The 26,652-nt window shown below is 40.7% G+C and overlaps 1 protein-coding gene across 4 annotated transcripts in view; it reads left to right on the top strand.

The window, feature by feature from the left end:
• SLC66A2 (solute carrier family 66 member 2) overlaps positions 1–26,652 on the top strand; it is a 136,538-nt gene that overhangs the window by 45,008 nt on the left and 64,878 nt on the right. For 3 of the 4 annotated variants that reach the window (XR_012799096.1, XM_075585534.1, XM_075585535.1), the window contains one exon: positions 3,140–3,193. The exons of the other annotated variant lie outside the window; for it this stretch is intronic. Coding sequence is in view for 2 of the 3 variants with exons in the window: in XM_075585534.1 (XP_075441649.1) it covers positions 3,140–3,193 (54 nt within the window). In the remaining variant the exon portion in view is untranslated. The remainder of the gene's footprint in view (positions 1–3,139; positions 3,194–26,652) is intronic. 4 annotated transcript variants of the gene reach the window in all.

Below are 26,652 nucleotides of genomic sequence, written 5' to 3'. Positions count from 1 at the left end.
TTGCAACTAATATTGACAGATTTACTATAAATCATTCTTCCTGTTATTACACAGGTTATTAAGAATTTATATTAGCGTTAGGGACCCCTGAATTGTGGTCTGCCGTGACGTTGGCTCAGGGGCTTACAACAATTTTGGCCAAAAATGTCAAACTAAAATACAACGGTTAAACCTGAACTTTTATTTGTCCTTGATTCACAAACTGGTATTACATATGGATCAAACTCACATTATACATGAAGGGATAAAGACTGTTGCAGGATCAGCGAAAGAATTGTTCTAGGTTTGTGATTTCTTGTTGAAACTAGGGAGGGGGCTGTGGAAATATTCTTTGAATGTTGCAATATTAACTTATTTGAATTTCCTAGGTTGTCTATTTTGATCCAATGGCCAAACGTATTGTGCAAAATGTTTTCATAGGGTGAGATTTCTCGAAAATTGTACTCCCCCCTGTAAATATTGATCATAATTTAACACTCTACTAACAAATTATTTTATGTTAACATATTTTTTCCCAAAAAGAGATACAAGCTCATATTTATCTCTATCAACTACCCACTTCATCTACTATTTTCTGCACTACATGCAAATTCCACATTTTCACTCTATTCTGTAAAATACACTTTGTTTGATCCAGGGGGAAATGTAGCCACCCTGTAAGATTGTGTATCGTCCCTTGTTATAGTTATACATTTTTGTAACCACTTCTATTTCTTGGTGGTAATAGATCACTTGCATATCTTAGATAATGTTTCTAATCAATAAGACCTTACTTCCTCTTTTTTTCCACTCTCATACCATGTGACAGGGGTGACCAACTCCTCAACGGCCACCAGCAGGCCAGGTATTGGGGTTATCCCTGCTTCAGCACAGGTGACTCAATCATGGCAAAGTCAAAAACTGCACCACCTACGCTGAAGCAGTGATATCCTTAAAACCTGACCTATTGGTGGCCCTTGAGGACTGCAGTTGGCTACCCCTGACCAATGGTGCAATCTAACAATAGATTTGTATTCAGGCCAAAATCATGCTCTGCTTCTTATGTTTTAATCCTGCCTATATCCCTGAAGCCTTTGCAGCTTATTTCTGACATTGAGCACTTGGTCATTAACAGTCTCCCAGATTGTAGACTGCCATGCTTGTCTGACTGTGTCCTGTTTACATTTGTGTGTGTGTGTGTGTGTGTGTGTGTGTGTGTGTGTGTGTGTGTGTGTGTGTGTGTGTGTGTGTGTGTGTGTGTGTGTGTGTGTGTGTGTGTGTGTGTGTGTGTAATTTTGTTGTTGTCCCCAGCAGGCACCCTTGCGCTAAGTGGACGCTTCCATTCTATTATCATCTCTAAATTATTCATGAACAGTTTAAAAACAATCTATAGCGTTCCCGGTGCTGATCCTCAAGTAATGTACAATATTACGGTCTGTCCGGCAGAAATACTCGATACTTCATTTGCAATACTGTTCCAATCTGAATATTTGCTGGCTATCATTTAACCTTCCTCTGTCCAGGGAAAATGTCATCCATGAGGAGCATCCTCCTTTATGGCACTGTATCCAGTCCCTTTTCACAGCATAAATTCTGTACATCACATCAACTGTATTAGAAGAAAAACTGTAGAAATGAGACGAGCACAAACAAACACCCCTCTATGGTGCAGATTATGTTAATAAGAAAAAAACATAAAACTTGGGAATGATTCCCACTCACATTCTTGGGTGCTGCATTCAGCACCTGGACTCAGCGTTTTGCTAGTTTTAGGCGTTGCGTTTCTCTGTAGTGCTTCTCCTGGCAGCTCCTGTATATCCCCTCACTCCTTTGCTGCCGGTACGCCGGGTCGTGCTCGCGTGTCCTGGTACTTCCGGGTTACGCTTCAGTTGTTCTCCAGTGCAGTGGGAGGGACTGCAGAGGATTTCAGAAGGCTGTAACAGACTCCATACACAGCGCTGACCCTATGCCTGTCCACAGATAGCCCTACGCATTTCGAATGGACTCCTTTCTTCCTCGGGGATGGGTGCAGTTCCCCTCTTAACTTAGAGGTATCCTTTTATAGCAGTCATTTGATTTCTCCACAAGAAAGTTCATATACATTGCCATAAGACATATGTCCTATATCCGCAAAAGTATCAAAAGAAGTACAATACATATATCCAAAAAGTAAAAAAAACATATACCAAAAAGAACACATTAATCTCTCCAGTTTCCAGAAGAAATACATCATTCATATTCCATATTCTTTACCAGAAAAAAGATTGAGGACAGGCGCAGGGTCAGCGCTGTGTAGGGTGTCTGTTACAGCCTCCTGAAATCCCCTGGAGTCCTCCCACTGAACTGGAGAACCGAAGTGTGACCCGGAAGTACCAGGACGCGTGCGCACGACCCGGCGTACCAGCAGCAAAGGAGTGAGGTGATATACAGGAGCTGCCAGGAGAAGCACTACAGAGAAACCCAACGCCTAAAACTAACAAACGCTGAGTCCAGGTGCTGAATGCAGCACCCAAGAATGTGAGTGGGGATCATTCCCAAGTTTTCTGTTTTTTCGTATGGATAAAATAATCTGCACCATAGAGGGGTGTTTGTTTGTGCTCGTCTAATTTCTACAGTTTTTCTTCTAATACATGAGTTTGAGAAGACTCTTGTAGAAGCACCCATCCTGATTTGGACGATTTAGGCTTTTTTTTAAATCTTGAACAATCACTACTATTGGTAATTTTTATTATCGGTAATTTTTATTATCGGTAATATTGGTAATTTTTGTACATTTTTAGCGTCTTTTGGATTTTTCTTTACATCAACTGCATTGCCTTGATTGAAATCTCTAATATCCTCATACAAAGCTGCTGAGGTCAGTTTTTGCAATGGCTGTCGTCTCCTCAAACCATGCTAATTGCCAGTAATAATTACAGTATGTTCTGCAAGAGGTGTTTCTGGATCTGATCCCTTTGTAACGGATGAAGCAGCTACCCTGCTATGAATGTAAACTTCGGTGGTTTGTAAGGCAGAATGTGTCAACTGATATTTTGTACGTGTGGCCTCTGAGAAATGAAGTAATCAAAATATTATTAGGAAAACAACATAAAATACTCCTACATTGTATCAATCCTATCTGTTTTTTGTCTTTGTCTTTTTTTTGTTAATGTTTTTATAGCCTCAGATAGTAAGGATGAAGAACTCAAAACTCATCCCAAGAAGTTCTTTCTGGGTATGTACAGTCTTCGTCCACTTTGCATGCGGTTGTGCCTTTTTTCTGTTTCTCCTTGTCCTTTTTGGCCTTCGTACGATTGTTTTGCTTGTGGTGTTACCAAGTGTGATGTAAATCATTGCATAATCGCCGTTTTCATTTGTTTTTCTAAACCAGCACTGACTAAATAAGATAAGTACCGAATACTGTCAACTTTTACCATTTTATAAAACTGACTGTTGCAAATAAACATGGTTTCCCCGTAGATTATTTAGTAGGTATTTTTGCTTCCTTGACCAAGACTTGCAGTTGGACCTGTATCTGGTTAGCAGGCCCATCTGGGGCAGAGCTCCCCAACAATCAACAGTAATCAAAGGGAGACTGTCATCACACTGGATCCCTTTTGTGGTTCACTACTGTTTCTTTAGAGGAGCAAGGGAGCACAAAGAAGAGGCAGTGACGACCCACCGCTATAATTATAGGAGAGGGTGGTTTCCTTTTCCCGGTGCATCAGGTACGGGCGACACTGCAGTCCCATTTAAAATGAATTTGAAGTGCATTTCGGGGGTGGGTTCCTCAACAGGAAATGTAATATCACACCCATGCCATAGGTCATTGTGGTTACCAAGTTTTGGAGCGCGGCGTGCTCCATCTGGTTTTGCAATACTTGGCAACCTCTGGGATATGTTTCCCCGTTTGACATTTATTGACAGTTCCTCACAGTGAGCAACCCCATCCAAGGTAGCTTATTACAGCTTTTAAAGATCTCCTATGTGGATTTCATTAACAGGACACATGTGCTTTTTTGTAAGAGCCTTTCTGACCGTGATATTAGTATTAAGGTAACGTGCGGCGCGCCAGGAGCCGACTGTGAAGTTTAAAGTGCTTACAGAATCGTGTAACATCCATGGGGCTGATTGTATGACGTCAGAAACGGCTGATCGCACTGTGCCCGGCCACTTCGGAAACGGCGAAAATCCACCCGTAAATTGGCAATGCCCAGTGCTCCGTCAGACTGGGATATGCAGTAATTAAAAAAAACAAAGGAAAAACAACTTGAGTTCCTTTTTGCACGTTAATGTTTTATAGAAATGTGGCTCTTTTCCAAGGTGTTGGTTTATTGTAACTTTTTAGAACTCTTCAAATGGTAATAATGTCTGCACTTCAAAATGTGATGTTTTACGTGTTTGTCCTAGAACGCTTTTTTCGAACTGGAGACAGAGTAAATTCACCTTTTTTAATTCTGTTTTACAGTACGGCTTTATTTTGCCCGAGATATGGCAGGGGTGCTGAACTCTAGTCCTCAAGGAACCCCCCAACAGGTCAGATTTTCAGGGTATCCCAGCTTCAGCAAAGATTGCTCAGAATCAAAGACTGAGCCACCTGTGCTGAAGCAGGGACTTATTGTGCTACCTGTGCTGAAGCAGGGATATCCTGAAAACCTGACCTGTTGAGGGGGCTTGACTGGAGTTGAGCACTCCCGGGGAACATTCCCAGCCGTTGTTCACTGCCATGCAAATCAATGGTGGTTAACGCAGAATTGATTAATGTACAGTGTAGTAAAATGGTCCGAAATCTTTCATTGTTCCACAAGAGGGCACCAGGAGATTACTGCACACTTGCTGAAACTGTTTGAAATTATTCAGCAAGGTTTTCTTTAAAAATTATAATGTGCCTAAATACAGAAGAATAAAGTGATTTTAGCAGGGGTGTCTTTACATAATCTTCACTGTTTTGTGCTATGAGAACAGAGGGTGTGGTCTTTTTAAACGGGAGAAACTACCGGTAATTATTTTTTACAAATGTTATTTTTGCTGGTGTTAGGTTTGTAAAGAAATCCTCAATGCCACTGTTGCTTAGCAGCTTTTCTAAACATTTCAATAAGCCTTAAAGCAGTACTTACCCCGCAAAATTGTGCTGAAGCACTATTCCCAAGTGTGCTATAATCAGCAAGGTTCTGATTCTTTCTCTCTAACTCTAATTGTGCAGTGTTTTCACCTATTTTTGTGTTGGTTCATGAGTTACCCTAAGTGAGAAAAAAGGGTGCAACCTATGAAAACCAGTAAAGAACATGAAAAATTGTTCTATTTGTAGTTTGAAATAAACCTTAATCCCCTACCCCTTAATATATAATATACAGTATTAGTAAAGCACTTAATGTATTATGTGGATGAGTCAAATTCTAATGTCTCCCTCGTATCAGCGCTGCTCCTTCCAGACCATCCTGTAGGTCTCAAACAGCAGACCACTCCAAAGTTGTCTCGCAAACAGGGAGGATGAAATAAGAGTGAGAAATGTATATAGAGTTATATATTAGTGCAGGTATCTTAAATTATTTTTGAGCTTGTGTAATTCAATATGAAATGCACTCACATCTCAGAGGTAACTAATGGGCTTTGTATCAATTTCATACACGCTCTTTTTCGTTGAAGATGTGCAACGAGAGAACAGGAGCATAGTGTAATACTGTTCAATTCAGCATTCAAATAACAATCCAAACTGTATCCACTCTCAAAAATTAAAATTGCGCTCCAGAACGCAGTAGTTACCACCACACAAACTCCTCACTCTGTGACACCATGTCCGGTACCTGAATTTGCATCCCTTCCGGGTTCGTCTTTTGTCACCGAGGGGCAGCTGGATAGGTCTATCTTGTCTGCAGAGGCTTGGCAATCCACCCAACCAACGTGTTTCACCTGTACTCTCCAAATAGGTCCAGTCTCAACTTCCCTTAAATGCCCACCCTCCCACATGACACATTACGTCAGGGTTAACCAATTGTTGACTAGATGGAAGATATTAATTAGATATGAGATATTCAATGCTGTAAAACATACCGAAAATCAAATGCTATCCATATATAGTTTTACAATACATTATTTTATACATTTGATTCTTTATATATGACATCAGTGCTTTAGAGAGAGTGTTAAAAATGACAACTGCATATAAAAGCTTATCAAATAACAGGATGTGATGGAGTTTTCATTTTCATAGACCTAATGTATAATATGTTACAAGATAAATTACTACAATCTATATTCAAATTCTGAAATGTTATTCCAAGATCCAAATTCATTCACACTTGCCCTACAGAATAATATATGAAAAAAGTTTTCTCCTGTCAAAGCATAAATACAAATATGAAAAAGGTAACTTTGTTCTAGCAAGAAGCGACCAAAAAAAATAAATATATCATTAGAAAATAAATATAAATGTGAAAACAAGAATACTGATATATATGTAAATGTGGAAAATGTCTTAAAACATTTCTTAAAATATGGAGAAAGAAGACCAGTAGTAGCAGTAAGCATAACAATACCATTCTCATATACAGATGTAGCCGGACTTCCTGTCTACGGTGCCGTAAAATTTGCAGCCCGTGTGAATTAACGATGCAGTGGTCCCTGTTTCTGAATGGGACCCGCAGAGTTTATCCTTCACTTGATGGATCATCAAGAAACCGATACTAACCTTTTTAGAAGAGCTGCGCAGTCGCCTCCATCTCCATTTCCAGCAGCTCTGAAGGTATGAAGCGGTCTCTGGTCTGTTTCAATCTCCTGGGTGACGTAGATGCGCAGATACGCGTCTACATCACGAGGGGAATACTATAGGACCGTGTTCCGTCAACTACATCATCAAAGGGCCTGGACAGGACATTTAAATCCTGGTCATCTAGTGTTCTCCCCCCCCCCCTCTGGTTGTAGAGACCCATATTCGGGCACCTACGACATCCATGGGGTTGGGACAGACCAGAGACCGCTTCAGAGCTGCTGGGGACGGCACACGGAGATGGGGACTGCTGCACAGCTCTTCTAAAAGGTTAGTTTCTTTATGGCCCGGGAGGATTAACGGTGCAGGGGTCCCATTCAGAAAAACAGAAATAAACTGTGCGCTACTATCTATCTCCTTATAATTGAATACAGTGCAGTGACTAAACCATATATAAATAAAGTAAACCACAATACCACAGTGAATGTGATTAAATAATTAAATTATAACATAACCGTGTGGTTGATAAGGGCGTCTGCTGCTATAAACATTAGGGGTGGCTCAGCACCCCACACACTCTAAGAAATGGAAACAAAAAGAAAACAGCGCACAACGCCAAATAGTGAAGTAAGTAATAGAATGTATTACAATGTTAAAGGGGTAATAAATCTGCGTACATCAGATAGAAATAACATGTGCATTTAGTGCATAACACACTGGTTACCACTCTGTAGCTGTAAAACAGGACAGTCTGGCACTCAGCTGTCTCTGCAGGAGCCTCTATGATGGTTCTGGGGCATGGGATCCTTCATGCACTCCTCACACAGCAGGACGCTGCTCACAAGGGGATTCCTTTCAAGCAGCCTGGTAATACTGCAGATTCAGACACTTAGTGGGACCGCTCCTCAACCGGCGATATACTGTACTGCCTCCAGGGGAATTCCCCTACAGTCCCCCGTCTCTCCTGTGTAGATTTGCTGCTTTTCCCAGCTGCTATGATCTTAGGGCAGTCCAGAGCTGTTGGAATTGCTCTGCAAACACTTCCGCAAGAAGAACTGTGACGTCACTCCGCTATACCACGTGACGGAGCGGCATCGTGGCACGCTGTGTAAGCCCCTGCAGTTGCGGAAGTGTTTGCAGAGCAATTCCAACAGCTCTGGACTGTCCTAAGATCATAGCAGCTGGGAAAAGCAGCAAATCTACACAGGAGAGACGGGGGACTGTAGGGGAATTCCCCTGGAGGCAGTACAGTATATCGCCGGTTGAGGAGCGGTCCCACTAAGTGTCTGAATCTGCAGTATTACCAAGCTGCTTGAAAGGAATCCCCTTGTGAGCAGTGTCCTGCTGTGTGAGGAGTGCATGAAGGATCCCATGCCCCAGAACCATCATAGAGGCTCCTGCAGAGACAGCTGAGTGCCAGACCGTCCTGTTTTACAGCTACAGAGTGGTAACCAGTGTGTTATGCACTAAATGCACATGTTATTTTTATCTGATGTATGCAGATTTATTACCCCTTTAACATTGTAATACATTCTATTACTTACTTCACTATTTGGCGTTGTGCGCTGTTTTCTTTTTGTTTCCGTCCCATTCAGAAGCAGGGATCTCGCAGAGTTGATTTCTCCCGGGCTGCTTACCGTTTTTGGGGCTGTGATCCGGGGCAGCTATGGTGTGATCCGGTAGCCGCACGCTAATGTGGCACCGACAACAGTGAGTCTGGCTATATCTGTAGGGTTCAAATGTGATCCGTATTCCAAAACTATTCCACAACTCCGATTAAAATTTGTAGGAATCTATTAGATTTATGCCCATTAGAGAGGAGGTGAATGAAAGAGATCTTTCTCAGAAGGAAACATTTTGTACTTTTAAGATGCTTTTAAGATGACTTTTAAGAAAACCCACCAGGTTTAAATGTAGACATTGATTTTAGCGTCTCTTATATCTTGAATTTATTCATCATCCTATTTCATAAAAAAAAAAACAAATGCATAGAACCCGCGCTCCTCCATTTGAGGCATGCAGCTAGGAATAAGATTAGAAAGTCACAATTAGGATTCTTGAGCTTGCGCTGTCCTCTTTAAAAGATAATCAGCTTGCAGCTGTGCGTGTAGGAGCCACTCCTCAAGATACTCCTATGAAAGAAAAACTCCCGAGGGAGTTTTTCAAAAGACAAAACAAACACACACAAGCAAACCACAGATTAGTAAAAAGTGTATCACAAAATTTAATAAAGGTCACTGTGACCAAAAGACAATAATCAATAAATAAAATGTACAAAACAAAAACACATAAAAATACACATATGAAGCAAATACTATGTATGGTAAATCACACCCTAAACTTCAGTGAAGTAAACAACAAGATGAGTTAAAAATATATCCACAGAGGATGTCTAATTACTCCTAGAAGGAACAAACCCAATTGAGGGGAACGAAACTAACCGCAAGAAGTGGCAACGGAAGCTCAGTGTGGACGCAATACTGTCCGAACACACGGCAAGATAACCTCTGTACAACCACTTCCTAGGGGTCTCGTTCCAGCCAAAGGGAGACTGCGCAAAGCTGCCTCTCGTGACCCCTACCGGTTTCGCAATCAATGCTTCGTCGGGACCTCCTGATTATTGTCTTTTGGTCACAGTGACCTTTATTAAATTTTAGGAATAAGATTAGCCTTACATTTATGGAAAATAAAGGCCTTTCTATTTTATTACTTACTGTTACTGATCAAATTTGAACCATATACAGGCATACCCCGGTTTAAGGACAGTCACTTTAAGTAAACTCGCGAGTAAGGACATATCGCTCAATAGGCAAACGGCAGCTCGCGCATGCGCCTTTCAGCACGTCCTGAACAGCAATACCGGCTCCCTACCTGTACCGAAGCTGTGTGCAACCGGGGAGACTATAGAGCATGTTACATATGCGTTATTTACATAAGTTATGCACGTATATGACGATTGCATTACAGTACATGCGTCGATAAGTGGAAAAAAGGTAGTGCTTCACTTTAAGTACATTTTCACTTTACATACATGCTTCGGTCCCATTGCGTACGTTAATGCGGGGTATGCCTGTATGTGAATGGGATTATTATACCAACTGCTACAGGTCTCTTTGTTTTTCAAATGGTTTTTGTTTTATTAAGACATTTACCTCTATATACATATATCTATAGTCTTGTTTTCACATTAAAAAAAAATAATAAAAAAATAAATAAAATTATTTATATATATATATATATATATATATAAAAGCTAGAGTGCTTTTGATGGGATTCTTTTATATATATATATATATATATATATATATATATATATATATATATTTTTTTTTTTTTTTTATATATATATATATTATGGTCCCTTTTTGTTGGAACAAATGTACCTATTTTATAGTTGTTTTTATACTTTAATATGATAAGTGTGTGTGTATTTGAATCTTTGAATAACATTTCAGCATTTCAATCGATAAATGACTAAAATCTATCTTGTAACATATTGTACATTTAGGTCTATGAAAACAAAAATGCCTTCCCTATATAATAACATAATGTAGTTTGAGCCTTTACATGCAATTGGCATTTTTAACAACCCCTCTCTTTAGTGTGTGTGTGTGTGTGTGTGTATATGTATATATATATATATGTATGTATATGTGTATACACACACACACACACACACACACACACACCAGCTCATATTGAACCCCCAAAATATATATATAAGCATAGTAGAAGAGGAATCGGACGAGCACTGCTGTGAAACAAGGCTGGAGGCAGGGTGCAGCAAAAATAACTTTATTCAGGCATACAAGCCAAGGTAAAACCACACGAGGAGGATCCTCTGACGCGTTTCGTCCTTATGGGACTTTATAAGCATATAAGTTTCACAGAGCAGTGCTACTGAGCATGGCAATATATATTTAAAACCAGAGACATGACATAAAACACAGACAAAGCTCAGTGCACATCCAGTAAAACTTATACACGGTACAGTGCCTAAATATACATGTATAGATAACTATTAAATAAAATGGTCTTTTAGTTTAACATTTTGGCCAAATTGTTGTAAGCCCCTGAGCCAACTGCACGGCAGACCACATCTCAAGGGTCCCTAACACTAATATAGATTCTTAATAACCTGTGCATTACCAGGAAGAATGATTTATAGTAAATCTGTCAAAATTAGTTGCAAAGTTCTAAGTCTGATTGAAGCTTTTATTAACCTGTACATTACCAGGAAAAGCACTCTGTAATAGATTTGTCACAATCACACTGTAAGCAGGCAAGTTCCCCTGAGAGTGGGAGATGCTATGGAGTGATTGTTAGATCTCTACAGATCAGGTCCTTCTAGGGCAAGCAAAACCTTTTCTCCCGGAAGCTACTGAAACGCAACAGATATATAATTATTTCAATTAGTATAGCATACGAGCTCGGAGCTGTAAGAATTCAGGGAGGCGCCTTGGCTGGGTTCTTACAACTAAATGTTAATGGTTCACAAGCAGGTTTATATACACAAGGCAGGGACAAAAATACAGTTGTCATCTGTTACAAATATGGGTACACATCTAAATTTACATGTATCCTTCACATAATGCCTTTTCTGTAGAGCTTAAAACATTTAACTGCTGAGCAAGAGACATATACAATGGTGACTTATAAGGCAGCCCTATCCTCTGTAGTCTTGTTTTAACAATATTTTGACAGGCATGAAACAGTTGGTCTGAAGCTATTTACGATAGCCTCCCGTGAAAATAGCAAGGCCAGCGTATTCTGTTTAACCTTATCAATTCCAGAAGACAGAAGACAGTTTTAACCTTAGTGATATATATATATATATATATTTATATATTTATTTGATTAATGAATGTATTATATACCTACTGTATATCGTCGTTGTAGAGGTAAATGTCATTAACTACATTCTTTGAGTACTGAGGAAAAAGCAATTTAAATGGTGTTTTTGACAGGAAAACTTCTATATTTCAAGAGCAAGGTATTTTGCTATATGTTCTGGAATATAGGTGTCCTTTTTTTTAATGATTTTTTTCAATAGAAATTCCAAGTCAGGAAGTGCATTTAGGGGCCTATGCAGAGAGCAGCGAGAAGCGCAATCTCGCCAGGTTTTCGCCAAATATGCCTATAGCAAATTAGTTAATGGCGAGAAACTGGCGAGATAAGGAAAAGCCGCCAGTTTTTTTTTTTTGTTTTAAAAACTCGTCGCGCGGGTGGCGAAGCAATATCTCGCCAGTTTTAAAACCTGCCGTATGCAGGTAGCCCCGATCAGCATCTCTCTGCTGATCGCGCCAATAAAATGGAGAGATGTTCTCCAAATAGCTCCACCAAAAAAAGTTGGCAAGAAGCTGGAGCTGAGCGGCGATAGGGGACATTAAAAAAAAATCAGGCCCTTTAACTGGCTCGGATTGATGCCGGCGGGCTCCAGAGGTGATTCCATTAATACCAGCACCGGAGGCCCCATGGCATGCATCCGAGGTAGGAAAAATGCATGTACAGGCCACTTCATTACCTTAGCGGGTAACCGCTAAGGCAATGAAGGGGTTAACCCACCGTGCCAGCTTTATTGTGGGTAGCGGGTGTGGGTGAAGGGGGTATTTGGCCCTGGGTGTGAGTTAAGGGCTTGCGGGGGGGGGGGGGGGTGTTTGCAGGTGCACTTAACCCCTTCACGACCGTAGCAGTTAATACCGCTATGGTGATGAAGGGGTTAACCCCTCCCGCTACCCACCCGCAAGCCCTAAACAAACCACCGTTGGGGCTAATACCCCCTTCACCCACACCTGCTACCGACAATGAAGAATAATCACACACAGCAGCCCCACACTAAATAAATAAATGAATATATATATATATATATATATATATATATATATATATATATATATATATCAACAACCCCTATAACCCCTAACATACACATATATGCACATCAATGATACTATAGACTGGCAGGGGCCCTCGGGTGTTACCCGCAGGCCTGCAGTACCAATTATGTGCCCCCCCCCCCCAAATTAATGAATAAACACATACATACTTTTAAAGAAATACCCCCCCCCCTAACACATACAGTATAGTTATGGCCACAATTACTATTATCCACAAAGGGATAATAGTGAATGTGCCCATTTTAAATACATAAACAGCAATAAATACATTAAATACATATAGCACTTACCCATTACCGGTTGCCACGATGAAGGCCATCCTCATCTTCATCCTGCCCATGCCCCCTCCGCTGCTGTAAAACAGACACAAGAATGAAAACATCCAAAGTAATGTCCCCTAACCCCTTAATCACCATAGCGGTTATTAACCGCTACAGTCATTAAGGGGTTAACCCACCCTCGCCCACCACTTGGGATGCCTACATACCCTCCCACAGTAACCCCCCACCCCGTGAGGCCTAACCACCCTCACCCACTACCCACAAGGGAGGCCCACCCACATACCGTTGGGGAACACCCCCCCCCCCAACACATACAGTACAATAATGTGCAAAATAACTATTATCCAGATAGGGATAATAGATTATTTGCCCATTATTAAAAATATTAACTAGCATATTCAAATAAATTAAGTACTACTGACCTTATCAATAAGAAGTCTCAGTCGCCAGCAACATCCTTGTCTTGCCCACAAAAAACATAGCCAATACAAAGCCAATACAGTGCAATTACATTCAGATATCAATTAACCCCTTAAATACCATATCGGATAATAACCGCAAAGGTAATTAGGGGGTTAATCCACACTGGCCCGATACCCACCCTTCACCCATGAATTTGTACATTGGCTTCATCATGCATATATATACACACACATACACATACACATATATACACACACATGATGAACCAATATACAAATAAATGTAGAAGGGTTATCAAAAACATGCTGTACTCAAAATAACAGTTCTCCATAAATACACACTACAATACAATTAAGTCCCTTTCATAATCCTAACTGATATTACAATCAAAAAGATCAAATTCCAATCAAAAATCTCAAACCACAATCAACACATTGTATGCATCATATATACAATGTAAATGCAATCAATGCACCATATACATTCTGCAAATGAATGTTAACAATAACATTGCAAGCAAAATACAGATAACTCCAAACAAATATACTATTGTAACCAATCCGGTAAACATAAATCAATTACCATTCATTAATGACATCCCTAAACAATTTACATTCCATCCCTAAACAATTTACATTCCATCCCTAAACAATTTACATTCCATCCCTAACAATGAAACAATTAACTAATTCAAACCTGCAACTGAGCAATGTAGCCTGTGAAAATATAGAAGTACCAACAAGCATAAAAAATTTACAACCAAGGCTAACCCTGACCTCTAATACAACATACAATAGCAACGATTACATCTATCTAATTTTAAAAGACTTTAAACACACATTTAAGCATAGATGCATAGTCAAAATAATTAAAAACACATCAAATCAAGCTTTTAAAACACTATCATTTCTTACCCTGTATGTATATATCTCTCTAGACATACATACATACATACATACAGTGGCAAGAAATGATATACCACAGATAATTAAACATGTAAAGAAAAGAATTTAAAAAAAATTAACAAGTTCAATTAAATACATTTCTTTAGTTCACTTACCATTACTTGCCCCCACCGACTCCCGTTGAACTGCTTACTCACGATCAAAACCACCAGGCACAGGAACCCATAAAATAACAAACCATAAAAAAAGAAACATTAAACTAAAAATCCAAATCAATCCACGGGTCTTCTAATTTTAATCCATCTTCATCTATATTCTTCTATCTTCTTCCGGGGTCTTCTTCCCGTCTTCGGCCATGCCCTGGCCTTCTTCTTCTGTAGGAGGTCCTTCCTCCTCGGCGGCTGGCTTCAAAATGAGACGACATAGGCTTTTAAAGGCCTATGACGTCACATTTTCGTCATATGGTTCCCACGGCCCTGATTGGGCCGTGAAAACCATGTGTTTTGGCCGATAAAAAAAAATGATGATGTCACTTAAAGGCAATGAAAGCACAGCCAATCAGAATGGCTTTGCTTCAATTGCCTTTAAGATGACATCATTAAAAGAAACATGGCCGTCCACACATGGTACGGTAGCCAATCAGAGCGTGGGAACTCCATCCCTACTCTGATTGGCTCTAGTATACCATGTGACAGAGGCTTGGGGGAGAAAGAATGTGACGTCATTGAAAGCCTGTCACATGGTACTAGAGCCAATCAGAGTAGGGATAGACTTCCCATGCTCTGATTGGCTACCGTTCCATGTGTGGACGGCCATGTTTCTTTTAATGACGTCATCTTAAAGGCAATTGAAGCAAAGCCATTCTGATTGGCTGTGCTTTCATTGCCTTTAAGTGACGTCATCATTTTTTTTTATCGGCCAAAGCACATGGTTTTCACGTCCCAATCAGGGCCGTGGGAACCATATGACGAAAATGTGACGTCATAGGCCTTTAAAAGCCTATGTCGTCTCATTTTGAAGCCAGCCGCCGAGGAGGAAGGACCTCCTACAGAAGAAGAAGGCCAGGGCATGGCCGAAGACGGGAAGAAGACCCCGGAAGAAGATAGAAGAATATAGATGAAGATGGATTAAAATTAGAAGACCCGTGGATTGATTTGGATTTTTAGTTTAATGTTTCTTTTTTTATGGTTTGTTATTTTATGGGTTCCTGTGCCTGGTGGTTTTGATCGTGAGTAAGCAGTTCAACGGGAGTCGGTGGGGGCAAGTAATGGTAAGTGAACTAAAGAAATGTATTTAATTGAACTTGTTAATTTTTTTCAATTCTTTTTTTTACATGTTTATTTAATTATCTGTGGTATATCATTTCTTGCCACTGTATGTATGTATGTATGTATGTCTAGAGAGATATATACATACAGGGTAAGAAATGATAGTGTTTCAAAAGCTTGTTTTGATGTGTTTTTAATTATGTTGACTATGCATCTATGCTTAAATGTGTGTTTAAAGTCTTTTAAAATTAGATAGCTGTAATCGTTGCTATTGTATGTTGTATTAGAGGTCAGGGTTAGCCTTGGTTGTCAATTTTTTTATGCTTGTTGGTACTTATATATTTTCACAGGCTACATTGTTCAGTTGCAGGTTTGAATTAGTTAATTGTTTCATTGTTAGGGATGGAATGTAAATTGTTTAGGGATGGAATGTAAATTGTTTAGGGATGTCATTAATGAATGGTAATTGACTTATGTTTACCGGATTGGTTACAATAGTAAATTTGTTTGGAGTTATCTGTATTTTGCTTGCAATGTTATTGTTAACATTCATTTGCAGAATGTATATGGTGCATAGATTGCATTTACATTGTATATATGATGCATACAATGTGTTGATTGTGATTTGAGGTTTTTGATTGGCATTTGATCTTTTTGATTGTAATATCAGTTAGGATTATGAAAGGAACTTAATTGTATTGTAGTGTGTATTTATGGAGAACTGTTATTTTGAGTACAGCATGTTTTTGATAACCCTTCTACATTTATTTGTATATTGGTTCATCATGTGTGTGTATATATGTGTGTGTATATATGTGTATATATATATACATACACATACACATACACACACACGATGAAGCCAATGTACAAATTCATGGGTGAAGGGTGGGTATCGGGCCAGTGTGGATTAACCCCTTAATTACCTTTGCGGTTATTATCCGATATGGTATTTAAGGGGTTAATTGATATCTGAATGTAATTGCAATGCATTGGCTATGTTTTTTGTGGGCAAGACAAGGATGTTGCTGGCGACTGAGACTTCTTATTGATATGGTCAGTAGTACTTAATTTATTTGAATATGCTAGTTAATGTTTGTGGGTGGGCCTCCCTTGTGGGTAGTGGGTGAGGGTGGTTAGGCCTCACGGGGTGGGGGGTTACTGTGAGAGGGTATGTAGGCGTCCCGAGTGGTGGGTGAGGGTGGGTTAACCCCTTAATGACTGTAGCGGTTAATAACCGCTATGGTGATTAATGGGTTAGGGGACATTACTTTGGATGTTTTCATTCTTGTGTCTGTTTTGCAGCAGTGGAGGGGGCATGGGCAGGAGGAAGATGAGGATGGCCTTCATTGTGGCAACCGGTAAGGGGTAAGTGCTATATGTATTTAATGTATTTATTCTTGTTTATGTATTTTAACTACACCGTGGGTGTATGTTGTTTATTGCAATGTTTATTGGCGGCAATTGTCCCCAATAAACATGCTATTCTGCCTTAACCCTTCATTGCCTTAGCGTGGGAACGCTATGGTAATGAAGCAGCATTTCTGTATTTTAATAATATTGTGCGGGAGCAGGGGGCCCCCTGAGCTGAACCGGATTGATTTGTGGCTCAGAGACCCCCTGCTCACTGTACAATATTATTAAAAATACATTAATGTTGCTTCGTTACCGTAGCACATAGCCGCTAAGGTAAGGAATGATTGTGTATTGATATGTGTGTTTGATTTATACTGTAAATGTGCAGAGGGTCTCCGGAGCTGAACCGCTTTGGTTTTAGGTCCGGGGACCCCCTGCTTCCCGAGATACAGGCCTCTTTATGGGGTGTCGGTATCCCTCTGCTTTCTTTACATTCCGCGGTCACGTGATCGGGACCTTTAAATGCAGAGGGATACCGGCACCCCATAAAGGGGCCTGTATCTCGGGAAGCAGGGGGTCCCCGGACCTGAAACCAATGCGGTTCAGATCCGGAGACCCCCTGCACATCTACACTATCAGTAAAAATGTATTTTAAATCATTTTTAATGTGCTGATGTTTGCGCCGAGAGAGAGTTGCGGATCTCTCTCTGCCGCAAACACAACTCGCCAGGGGACGGCTTCTCGACAGTTTCTCGCCAGGCAGCCGTCTCACCACCGGTTACTAGCCATTATTTCAAATGGTGGTGGCGCATTCATTCGCCAGGGATTCGGCCCTCCCTGCATACAACGAGGTTAACACGCCAAAAACCTGGCGAATTGAAACCCTGGCGAATGCAATTTTTCGGCCCTTTCTGCATAGGCCCCTTAGTGCGGTTTGGCCAAAAATGCACTTAAGTTTTACCTCTAAAACGACAATATATGGCTAGTAGTTTGTTTTCTGTATAGATTACAGTGTTGGATATCTGATCTATAATTTATATCTTCTGTTGGGACTTGACATATATTTAGTATACCAGAGGAAGCCAGAGTGCAGGTAGAAACGTGTTGGGTGGATCATAAAGCCCTTGCAGACAAGATACGCCAATCTACAGTAGCTATCCCTATGTGCCGAACAACAAAACAGGTAAGTGACACAAGTTCCAGTAATGGAAACCACACGGGGTTCTGCCATGTGAGGACATTGCGTGGCGGATTTAATTTTAATGTTTGGATTCTCTAACTTTAATGCTGAATTAACCCGTATTAAATGATGTTCCTGTTCTCTCGTTACACATCTTCAACAAGAGAGATTGGATGGTATTGATACAACACCCTTTACTTACCTCTGAGATGTGAGTAGTGCATGTCATATTGAATCACAGATGTTTGCAGATCATGAGTGTTACCTTGCTGAAAAAGTCACGAAACATAGAAATCTTTTCCTTTCTCCGGGTGTCTACATTTTATTGGCACTTCGCATGCATGTATTATTATTTTCATGGGCGAAATCGGCAGTCCATTTTAAAAGTCTACATATTTACAACGAGAACTTTGTAGAGACTGCGGTATACAAATGAAAATTGGAATTCTATACAAATCCTAATGACGTGACGTTCCAAAAAAATAGACTGATGTCAAAAACAGTCTACAACAGCTTTTTCAAAATTCCTTTTTTTTTTTTTTTTTTTTTTTTAAAAGAAGGATTTGTGAAGACTTTGTTACCTCATCCGCATCTCCATAATATATAGGTTCAGTTTGTCAAAATATCCATACGCTGTTTCAGTAGGATTCTATTATCTGGAACAGGACAACACTTAAAGCATTTTTCTCACCTGTCGTGTAAAGGTTAAAGGTGATTAGCGTGATCCTTTTGCATAGTCCATGTCATTTTCACGATGTCTGGTCCAAGAGTGTAGAAACACGTGGGATTCTGCGTGCTCCTGTCAATAGGGTTGGTTTTCCAGAGCTATGTTCCGGATATGAGGAATGTTCTGAAACTCGCCAAAAGGAGTAGAGTGAAAAGTATAGTCTCTGCAGGTGACCTACAGACCCTGGTGATTATAGAAAATATGCTTTTTAAAAAAAAATATTTTTTATTGGGTAATTGGATTACAAACCACATCCATGAACATTGAACAGAGCGTTATACAATAAGATGTTTTCATGTTCAGGCAGTCCTCGGTTATCCGACGCAATGCGTTGCTCAAAATGGCGTCGGATAGCGAAACGTTGTAAAGCGAAACCCGTTTTCCCATAGGAACACTGTTTAAATGAAACGTTCCGTTCCTGAAGGCATTTTTAATGCTAAAATACACAAAATATTTTACTCAAACAATAAGATTATGCTGTACACACATACATTATGATGTAAAGATTCTATTTATTGAATCCAGAACTGTATAATAAAACTGTTAGACATGTTTAAAGGCATAAATATACCACAAAACCTTCACACAGACTGATCTGGATGATTTCCCTGACTGCAGCTTTCTGATTGACATAATGTTGCAACTTTGCAAAGCGTCGTAAGAGCGTCGGATAAGCCATTTTGGCGTCGTAAAACCGGCCAAAGGGATGCATTGGACAGCGTCGGATAAGCCATTCGTCGTAAAGCGAAGCGTTGTAAAACGAGGACTTACTGTACATACATGGGGAATTGCAAAATACAATGAATTGCTTTTCAGCACACCATATTGTATCGTAAATCTTGTCGTCTTTTCAGAGGTACGCGTGTCAGTTTTGGTCGTGTGGTTCGGGGTCGTATCTATTAGCGCTATCAAATATGCTTTTATTTGAATTAAATTATACCAATGTGTACAGCTGTACAGTAGTCTTTGTTTCAGATGTAGCCCAGTTGTAAGACTTTCAAAGATGCTTAAGACATACAGGCATACCCCGGTTTAAGGACACTCACTTTAAGTACACTCGCGAGTAAGTACATATCGCTCAATAGGCAAACGGCAGCTCACGCATGCGCCTGTCAGCACGTCCCGAACAGCAATACCGGCTCCCTACCTGTACCGAAGCTGTGCGCAAGCGGGGAGACTATAGAGCCTGTTACAAATGCGTTATTTACATCAGTTATGCACGTATAGGACGATTGCAGTACAGTACATGCATCGATAAGTGGGAAAAAGGTAGTGCTTCACTTTAAGTACATTTTCGCTTTACATGCATGCTCCAGTCCCATTGCGTATGTTAATGCAGGGTATGCCTGTACTATATTCCTTTTTAATAAGTTTTTTTTTTCTGATACAGAGAAAAGCTTTTTAAAAAGTTGAATTGCTTTTTAGCAGTACTGCTTTTAAAAGTGCAATAAACGATACATTTTTAAAAGGCAAGAAGGAAAAAAATATTCCTGCGCACATCTGTAAGAGCCCTGAAAATAAGGGCTGAAATAAGACCCTAAATCTATTTCGATGCTGTTTCTTCATAAGCTATGTTTGAACACCATGGAATTTGGGTGACTTTGCACATTTAAAATTAAAAAAAAAAAATTAATAAAGGTGCCTCACCTAGGATCTTTATATATATATTTTTTTAAATTAAATCTCCCCCCCCCCTTCTATGTATGAAGCAGGGGTCTCCAGAGCAGAACCACATTAACTTCTGCACAGGGGGGGGGGGTGGTTTTGCCTCTGTAGGTGCTGCTGGTAGCGCCCCCAGGTGAAAAATATTTAGGTTTTAATGTCCTGCTGCATGGGAGCTAATAGGAAGTCATTGCGTCATCTGTCGTGGCTCCCTATTGAGCTGCGTGACGTTGGAGCTTTAAACCTGCATAAGGAAGTATCTTGGTGTAGAAGCGGGTCCCTGATGTTGAAATGGAACTCTTTTTAGCTCTGGAGACCGCCTGCTTCCCACCAATGAAAAATAAATTGTTGGAATGCTCCTTTTAATAAACCCCATTATATTTTATTATTCCTTCAATTTTACTAGTGCTCAAATGTTTAGCCACAAGATGGAGCTGTAGTTTGCTCAATGGATGCTAGAGCGTGCTACTCTGCACCATGATTACAGCATGCTGTAATGTGTGGGCATGCTAGAGTGCTGGGAGCATATTGTTATTGTACTCCTGAAGTTAACCCGTTGAGTGCCCCAGATGTAGCTACCACATCATGAGGTTTGTCCTGCCAGGTGCCTCATGATGTAGCTATGTCATGGTTTTTGTTTGCTAATTTTCTAGGGGAGATTGTGTTTTGCACTTACAAGGAGCAATCACATGCTGTGGCATTCTGGTGCCTTGGCCCCTCTGGCAGTTAAATGGTTAAAGGGGCAATCCCAGCCAAACAGAAGTGTGAGGAAGTGGGGCACACAAATTCTGTTAAAATGTAAATGGTTTCTGGGCAGGATTGCAGGATTGAGACCACACCTACCACTGTCTTACAAATTTAAGGCTGTGGCCCCGCTGGGCTGACCGCGCGGTGCTTGGCGCTTGAGTAAACAAAACTATTTAACTTTGAAGCGTGCTCAATTTGTCTGCAACGCCCCCCCCCCCCCCCCGCGCGCACGCTTGAGAAATAGCCAGGACACTCGGCGCTCATGCTTGGAGAGCTGATGACGTCAACGCTCTCAAGCATGAGCGCGGTCAGCGCCAGCGGGGACGCAGGCGGGGAAGCATCTGCTGTACCTGCAACTCATGAACTGCAGAACAGTACGACTGATTTACTTATTTGTGCAAAAATGTTATGTTTATATCGCAAAATCTAGAGCGTGTTTGGAAGCTGAAAAGAAATGTTTGAGTTGAGTTTTATATATTGACGGTGATATTTATTGCAGCAAGAAGTCTATTCATTTACATTTTTCCCCCCATTTCATATTTTCTTATTGTTGGTCACCCGTGGGAGTTGATTTGGGGACAGTTTAAGATGTTGCAGCCTCATAGGCATATTTGCCAATATAAAAGGAATCCTGCGCCTTCCCTCACACTCCATGCCTCGCTGCAGGACCTCTTGTTCTCTAGCACACTGGTTTGCCCCCTTTCCTCTTAATCCCTTCCCCTCCCCCCATGTTGAGTGATCAGCGGAAGCAAGAATGCTTTACTCTATATATTTTAAAATATAATGTATTTAAAGCAGCACACTTGTGAATGTAAATAAATACAAATATCACGGTAGGGTCATCTCCCAAATAACGTTCCAGCTTTTCTATTTGTTGCTGGAACGAGCCCTGATCCCACTGCCATTTTAAACTTCCCAGTTTGCCCGGTGGAGCCTGGGCTCGATTTTTGCTCCGGCTGACTTGCCCCTCCCCCGGTTCAGGTAAAATTATATGTATAATATAGCCTAGCCATAAACAAGGTGTGTGTGTGTGCCGAGCACGCACATTTGAAGTGAAACATCTTTTGTCGTTTGTCACACACATTGTATTTGTGATGGTGATGTTTTTAATTTAAAAATCAAAACACGATTTCAGTGACACAACACAGTGCACGGCACCCCCACCCCCTGTTTTAGCTATTTGCACTTCTATATTGATACTAACTGTGAATTTGTCGTGTGTGTGTGTGTGTCTCAGCACTGGGATCTCGGGGGACGCGGCTCTCTCAGCCCTGGGGCTCGGTTTCTCCCTTCTTCCTACCACAGGCTTGTTGCAGGGTCTTCTATTTCTCCCTGCCAGGTGTTCGCGGCTCCCCTTCTCCCCCTCGGTCCATCCTCTCTCAGGTGGCGTGCATGCGCAGACGCCCGCAGCCATGCACAGAGGCTGATGGCTGTTAGTGCGCATGAGGGCTGGAAGAGGGGGGGCGCGCGAGTACTTGTGGTCATGCGCAGTAGGTAATACCTGTTACTGCGCATGTGGAGGTGGACCAGGGCGGTACTGCGCATGCGTGGTGGGGCCTGCAAGCTCCTCTTGTGCGCATTTGCTGGCTATAACCTCCGGGAGGCCTGTTTATGTAGTGTGACGTCACTTTTGTTACGGTTTTTCGTTACAAGGCAAAACATTTTTTCCCATGAAAACACTGTAGGCGCCAACAAAGAAGTTTCACTTCAAAAACGAAATAACCCTCACTTATGAAGAAAAACAGATAAAAGTATTTAACTATAAAAGTTGGCATATTGGCTATAGCACTGAGGCTTTTTTCTCTTTTGTTCTATTACATGAGGTCACAAACTCAGCAGAACTCATTTTTGACACCAATGTATGTGGTGTGGTGGGTTTGGGTTCTGAGTTTACAGGGGGGAGGGCTGTGTGTTTTGGCTCCACAGTAATGTTGGTCCACAATACTGTAACTTTTTTTTTTTTAAATCTGTGACTATTTATCGCCAGAGGCCACAGTATTTCAGAGCTGCTGTAAGTACTCGGCCATTCCAAGCGTGGAGACAGCACTGCGCGTTTACTTGCTCAGCTCTTTTTGCAGCTCAAAAGTATACTGTGTTTTAAAGCCTCTAGACCTGGAGCTATGAATACAGCATTGTATGTATTTATTTTTAAAAGCTTTCCAGGCATAGCGAAAATAAAAAATTGAAGTGGTAACCTCCTGATGTGAGAAGTGCTATAGGAAAAAATATAAAAGCAGAACCCAGCTTAATCCCTGCAGGAGGAATCGACCTTCATGCTGGTAAAAACATAATGGAACATATTCCACCCGATACTGTAGTAATTATTGCGGTTATTATTTGTGTTATTACTGCATTAAAATCATGCGATAGTTCAAGTGGTGAAACATTACTGTGCAAGTCGGCCAGGTTGATAAATTCAACTTGTAAATTGACAATGCAGGATTTATTAAAATTGAGGTAGACCTTAGATTAGTAGGGTTTCATTTACAGTAAATGCATTAAAGCAGCAATCTGTGGTGGTCACTTATTTTTTTTAAATGTTTTTGTGTGCATGTTTTGCTTTGAGATTTCTTCTTTTCAATCCTATTTTTATTTTATTTATTTCAAATCTGCAACATCATTCGAGATGTTTTGAAATATTAAATGTATGGGAAGTCAAAATGAAGCTCTCCCTGCAACCCAGTGCAATTTGAGGTTACCATGGTAACTTCAGGCTTTAGAGATTTAAGAAAATACAATTTAAAAACTAAAAAATTAGTTTAAAAAAAAAAGAGCATGACATGCTATGAGGGCATTATATACAGTAACGAGTTTGACTTTTTATATCTACTAGACTCGTATAGGCTCATCTTACTTTTGATATCCATTGGAATCCAGTTGAGTAGAATCTTTGTCCAACGATGATGGTCATGTGATATGTTTGGCCCCCTGACATTGACATAATCAAAAGGGTGAAAAAATTTCCACAGACTCTCTCTAGTTTGTTTCTAACCCATTCATTCCTTCTCCTGTCTCTTCAGGCAATACCCAGTGTCACGATAATGCCCTTAAACTTTTCAGACTAATGACAATACCCCAACCAAAGGGGGGGGGCTAATGTGACATTTAAAAAGCGCCTGTTTTGTTCCTCTGTCTCGTGAGGTTATCGCAGTCAAATCTGGCCACTATTAATGGTCCAACTTTGAGTCCATTAAGCCAGGGGTGCGCAAACTTTTCTGTTTGCGTCCCTCTACCTGCTCTACCCCCCCTCCTTACCTGCTCTCTGGCATGGGCAGCGTTATGTGACGTTGCCATTTTGATCCCGCGTCATCATTTGATGCCGCATTGTCATTGCGACGTGTCACCTGAGAGCAGGTAAGAGGGAGTACAGAGGCCTTGCGTGTTCCCCCTTGCATTTAGTTCAGATGTTATGGGGAAGAGCGCGGGGCCTCTGTAAGCACCGTGCCCCTCCAGAAAATCTCGACCCCCCAGTTTGCAAACCCTTGCATTAAGCTATAAAGGAACGATATGTTTACAAAGGGGTTGACGATGTACAGGGATACAGATATGACTTGATATGGCAACTCGTATCTTCAAGTGAATTCCTGAGTGCTCTGGATATCACAAGAGGGTGTGACCAGGAGGGCATTCTCTATTTCTTTATTATACCAAATATGCTGGGGTAATTATGATGCATCCGACAGATGCATATTTCACCCTCTAAGATTAAAACTATCCCCATCAAGATGGGTGTCTACATGGGTATTTTAATTCTACAAATGCAATGGCGAGGGTGGCACTATGCTACGGGGTGAAAGTTATAGGGTATATTTCATTTCTAAAAACCCTTCTCTGTCGCAGGCATAGAAATGTCTAGAGAATGATGAGTGAGGGCTTGACACGCCCACCCAAGGGGTTGTGACGGAGGCAAAGTTTGAGCATAGTAACCGTGCATTTGGTATATCAAAACTAGAATTCAACATAGAGGGCTGCTATACCAAATAACACGTGGATTCTCATATTTAAATTTCAAGCTCTTTGTATGTGGTAATACAGGGGCCTCTGTTACCGCTGCGCCCCCCCAAATAGTCTCGAACCACCCCTGGAGTGCGCACCCACCAGTTTGCGCATCGCTGGGCTAAGGTATAATTAACGAAAGTGATAGTGAGTGGGGTGCAAACTGTGAACTGCATGTGAATCCGCAAAACGAATGAGAACACTGAATCTAAAGAGACTCACTTAATTGCTCACCACAAAATGTATAAAATATAGCTTTCAATAAAGTGTATTCTTAAAACATACAAACACGAACTGGGCCTGCCACTCACCCTAAATGGATCACCTGTACATATAAACGATTAGTGAAGGTGGTGCATGTGGGAAGAAAACAACTGTATTGTATCAACTATGTGAAACCAAAGTATCACATGAAAGAATCCCTCTTAATATGCACTCTACCTATGTTAGGATGGATAATGTTGAACCTAGAACATATCGTAACACCAAAGGAGTACTATAGGTAGCGAGAGACCCCATAAGTATAAAACAAAATAATAACATTTTATTAACATCTAATTCAATATAAAATGTGACATACAAGTGATTGTGTATAATCTAAATGTGAATAAAATCCCCTCAGGGAAACCAGGACTAAATGTAGTATTGAGTAATAGAATAGGATAGGTGTAATTGATGAGGTCACTGGGTAAGCAAAAGCCTATAATTAACCACACGGTGGCACAATTGCCTAATATGGGTGGCAGTGAACACAACACCTAATAAATAACTTATCTATTGAGCTACGCGAGCTTGGCAACAACAGAGGAATACCAGGATGGGTCAGCCTCACAAGTAAAGAATGATGCCACCACAGTCAGTGTGGAATATTGTGTATGCTGTCATAAATGATGACATAGCACCATATATATGTCACAATTCACATAGGCTGTCTCTAAACAAATAAAGACCCCCCCCACACATGGAAGGGAGTGAGGCTGTATAATATATACACTGAGTTCTAGACTATGTATAGCCAAACACCCCCTGTATGTATCATTCATGTGAGGTAAGATGGTAACTGCTGCCCAAAACGTATAGCTGCATAACAGATATCAGAAGGAGAACAATGGTAGTGTGGCTATCTCACCACAAATGGTACAAAAACCCCTGTGGTATAAGATAACATCGTCTGGTTTTACGATATGTTCTAGGTTCAACATTATCCACCCTAACATAGGTAGAGTTCTTAAAACACATCACTGAATGTGTGATACAACAGTAATTAAGTGATGGTCAGATAGGGAAGGTATACATCTCCAGGATTTGCAGCTTCCTTGCTGAACCTTGGGCCAATAGGAGCTCGCCACGGTGTTAAATCCCCTCGCCCGGGTGTGCAGATGTATAGGTTTTTTCGAACACTGTATATATATATATATATATATATATATATATATATATTCTCGTAATTCACCATTGACATGTTGCAGTACTGTCCAACAAATTTCAGGACTCCTGTTTTGGTAGCATGTATCTCATTGACATTTTTGGAAATTGGTGTATCCAG

This window comes from Ascaphus truei, chromosome 2, assembly GCF_040206685.1.
Source record: "Ascaphus truei isolate aAscTru1 chromosome 2, aAscTru1.hap1, whole genome shotgun sequence".
Taxonomy (NCBI): domain Eukaryota; kingdom Metazoa; phylum Chordata; class Amphibia; order Anura; family Ascaphidae; genus Ascaphus; species Ascaphus truei.
This window is presented reverse-complemented; position numbering and strand designations above follow the sequence as displayed.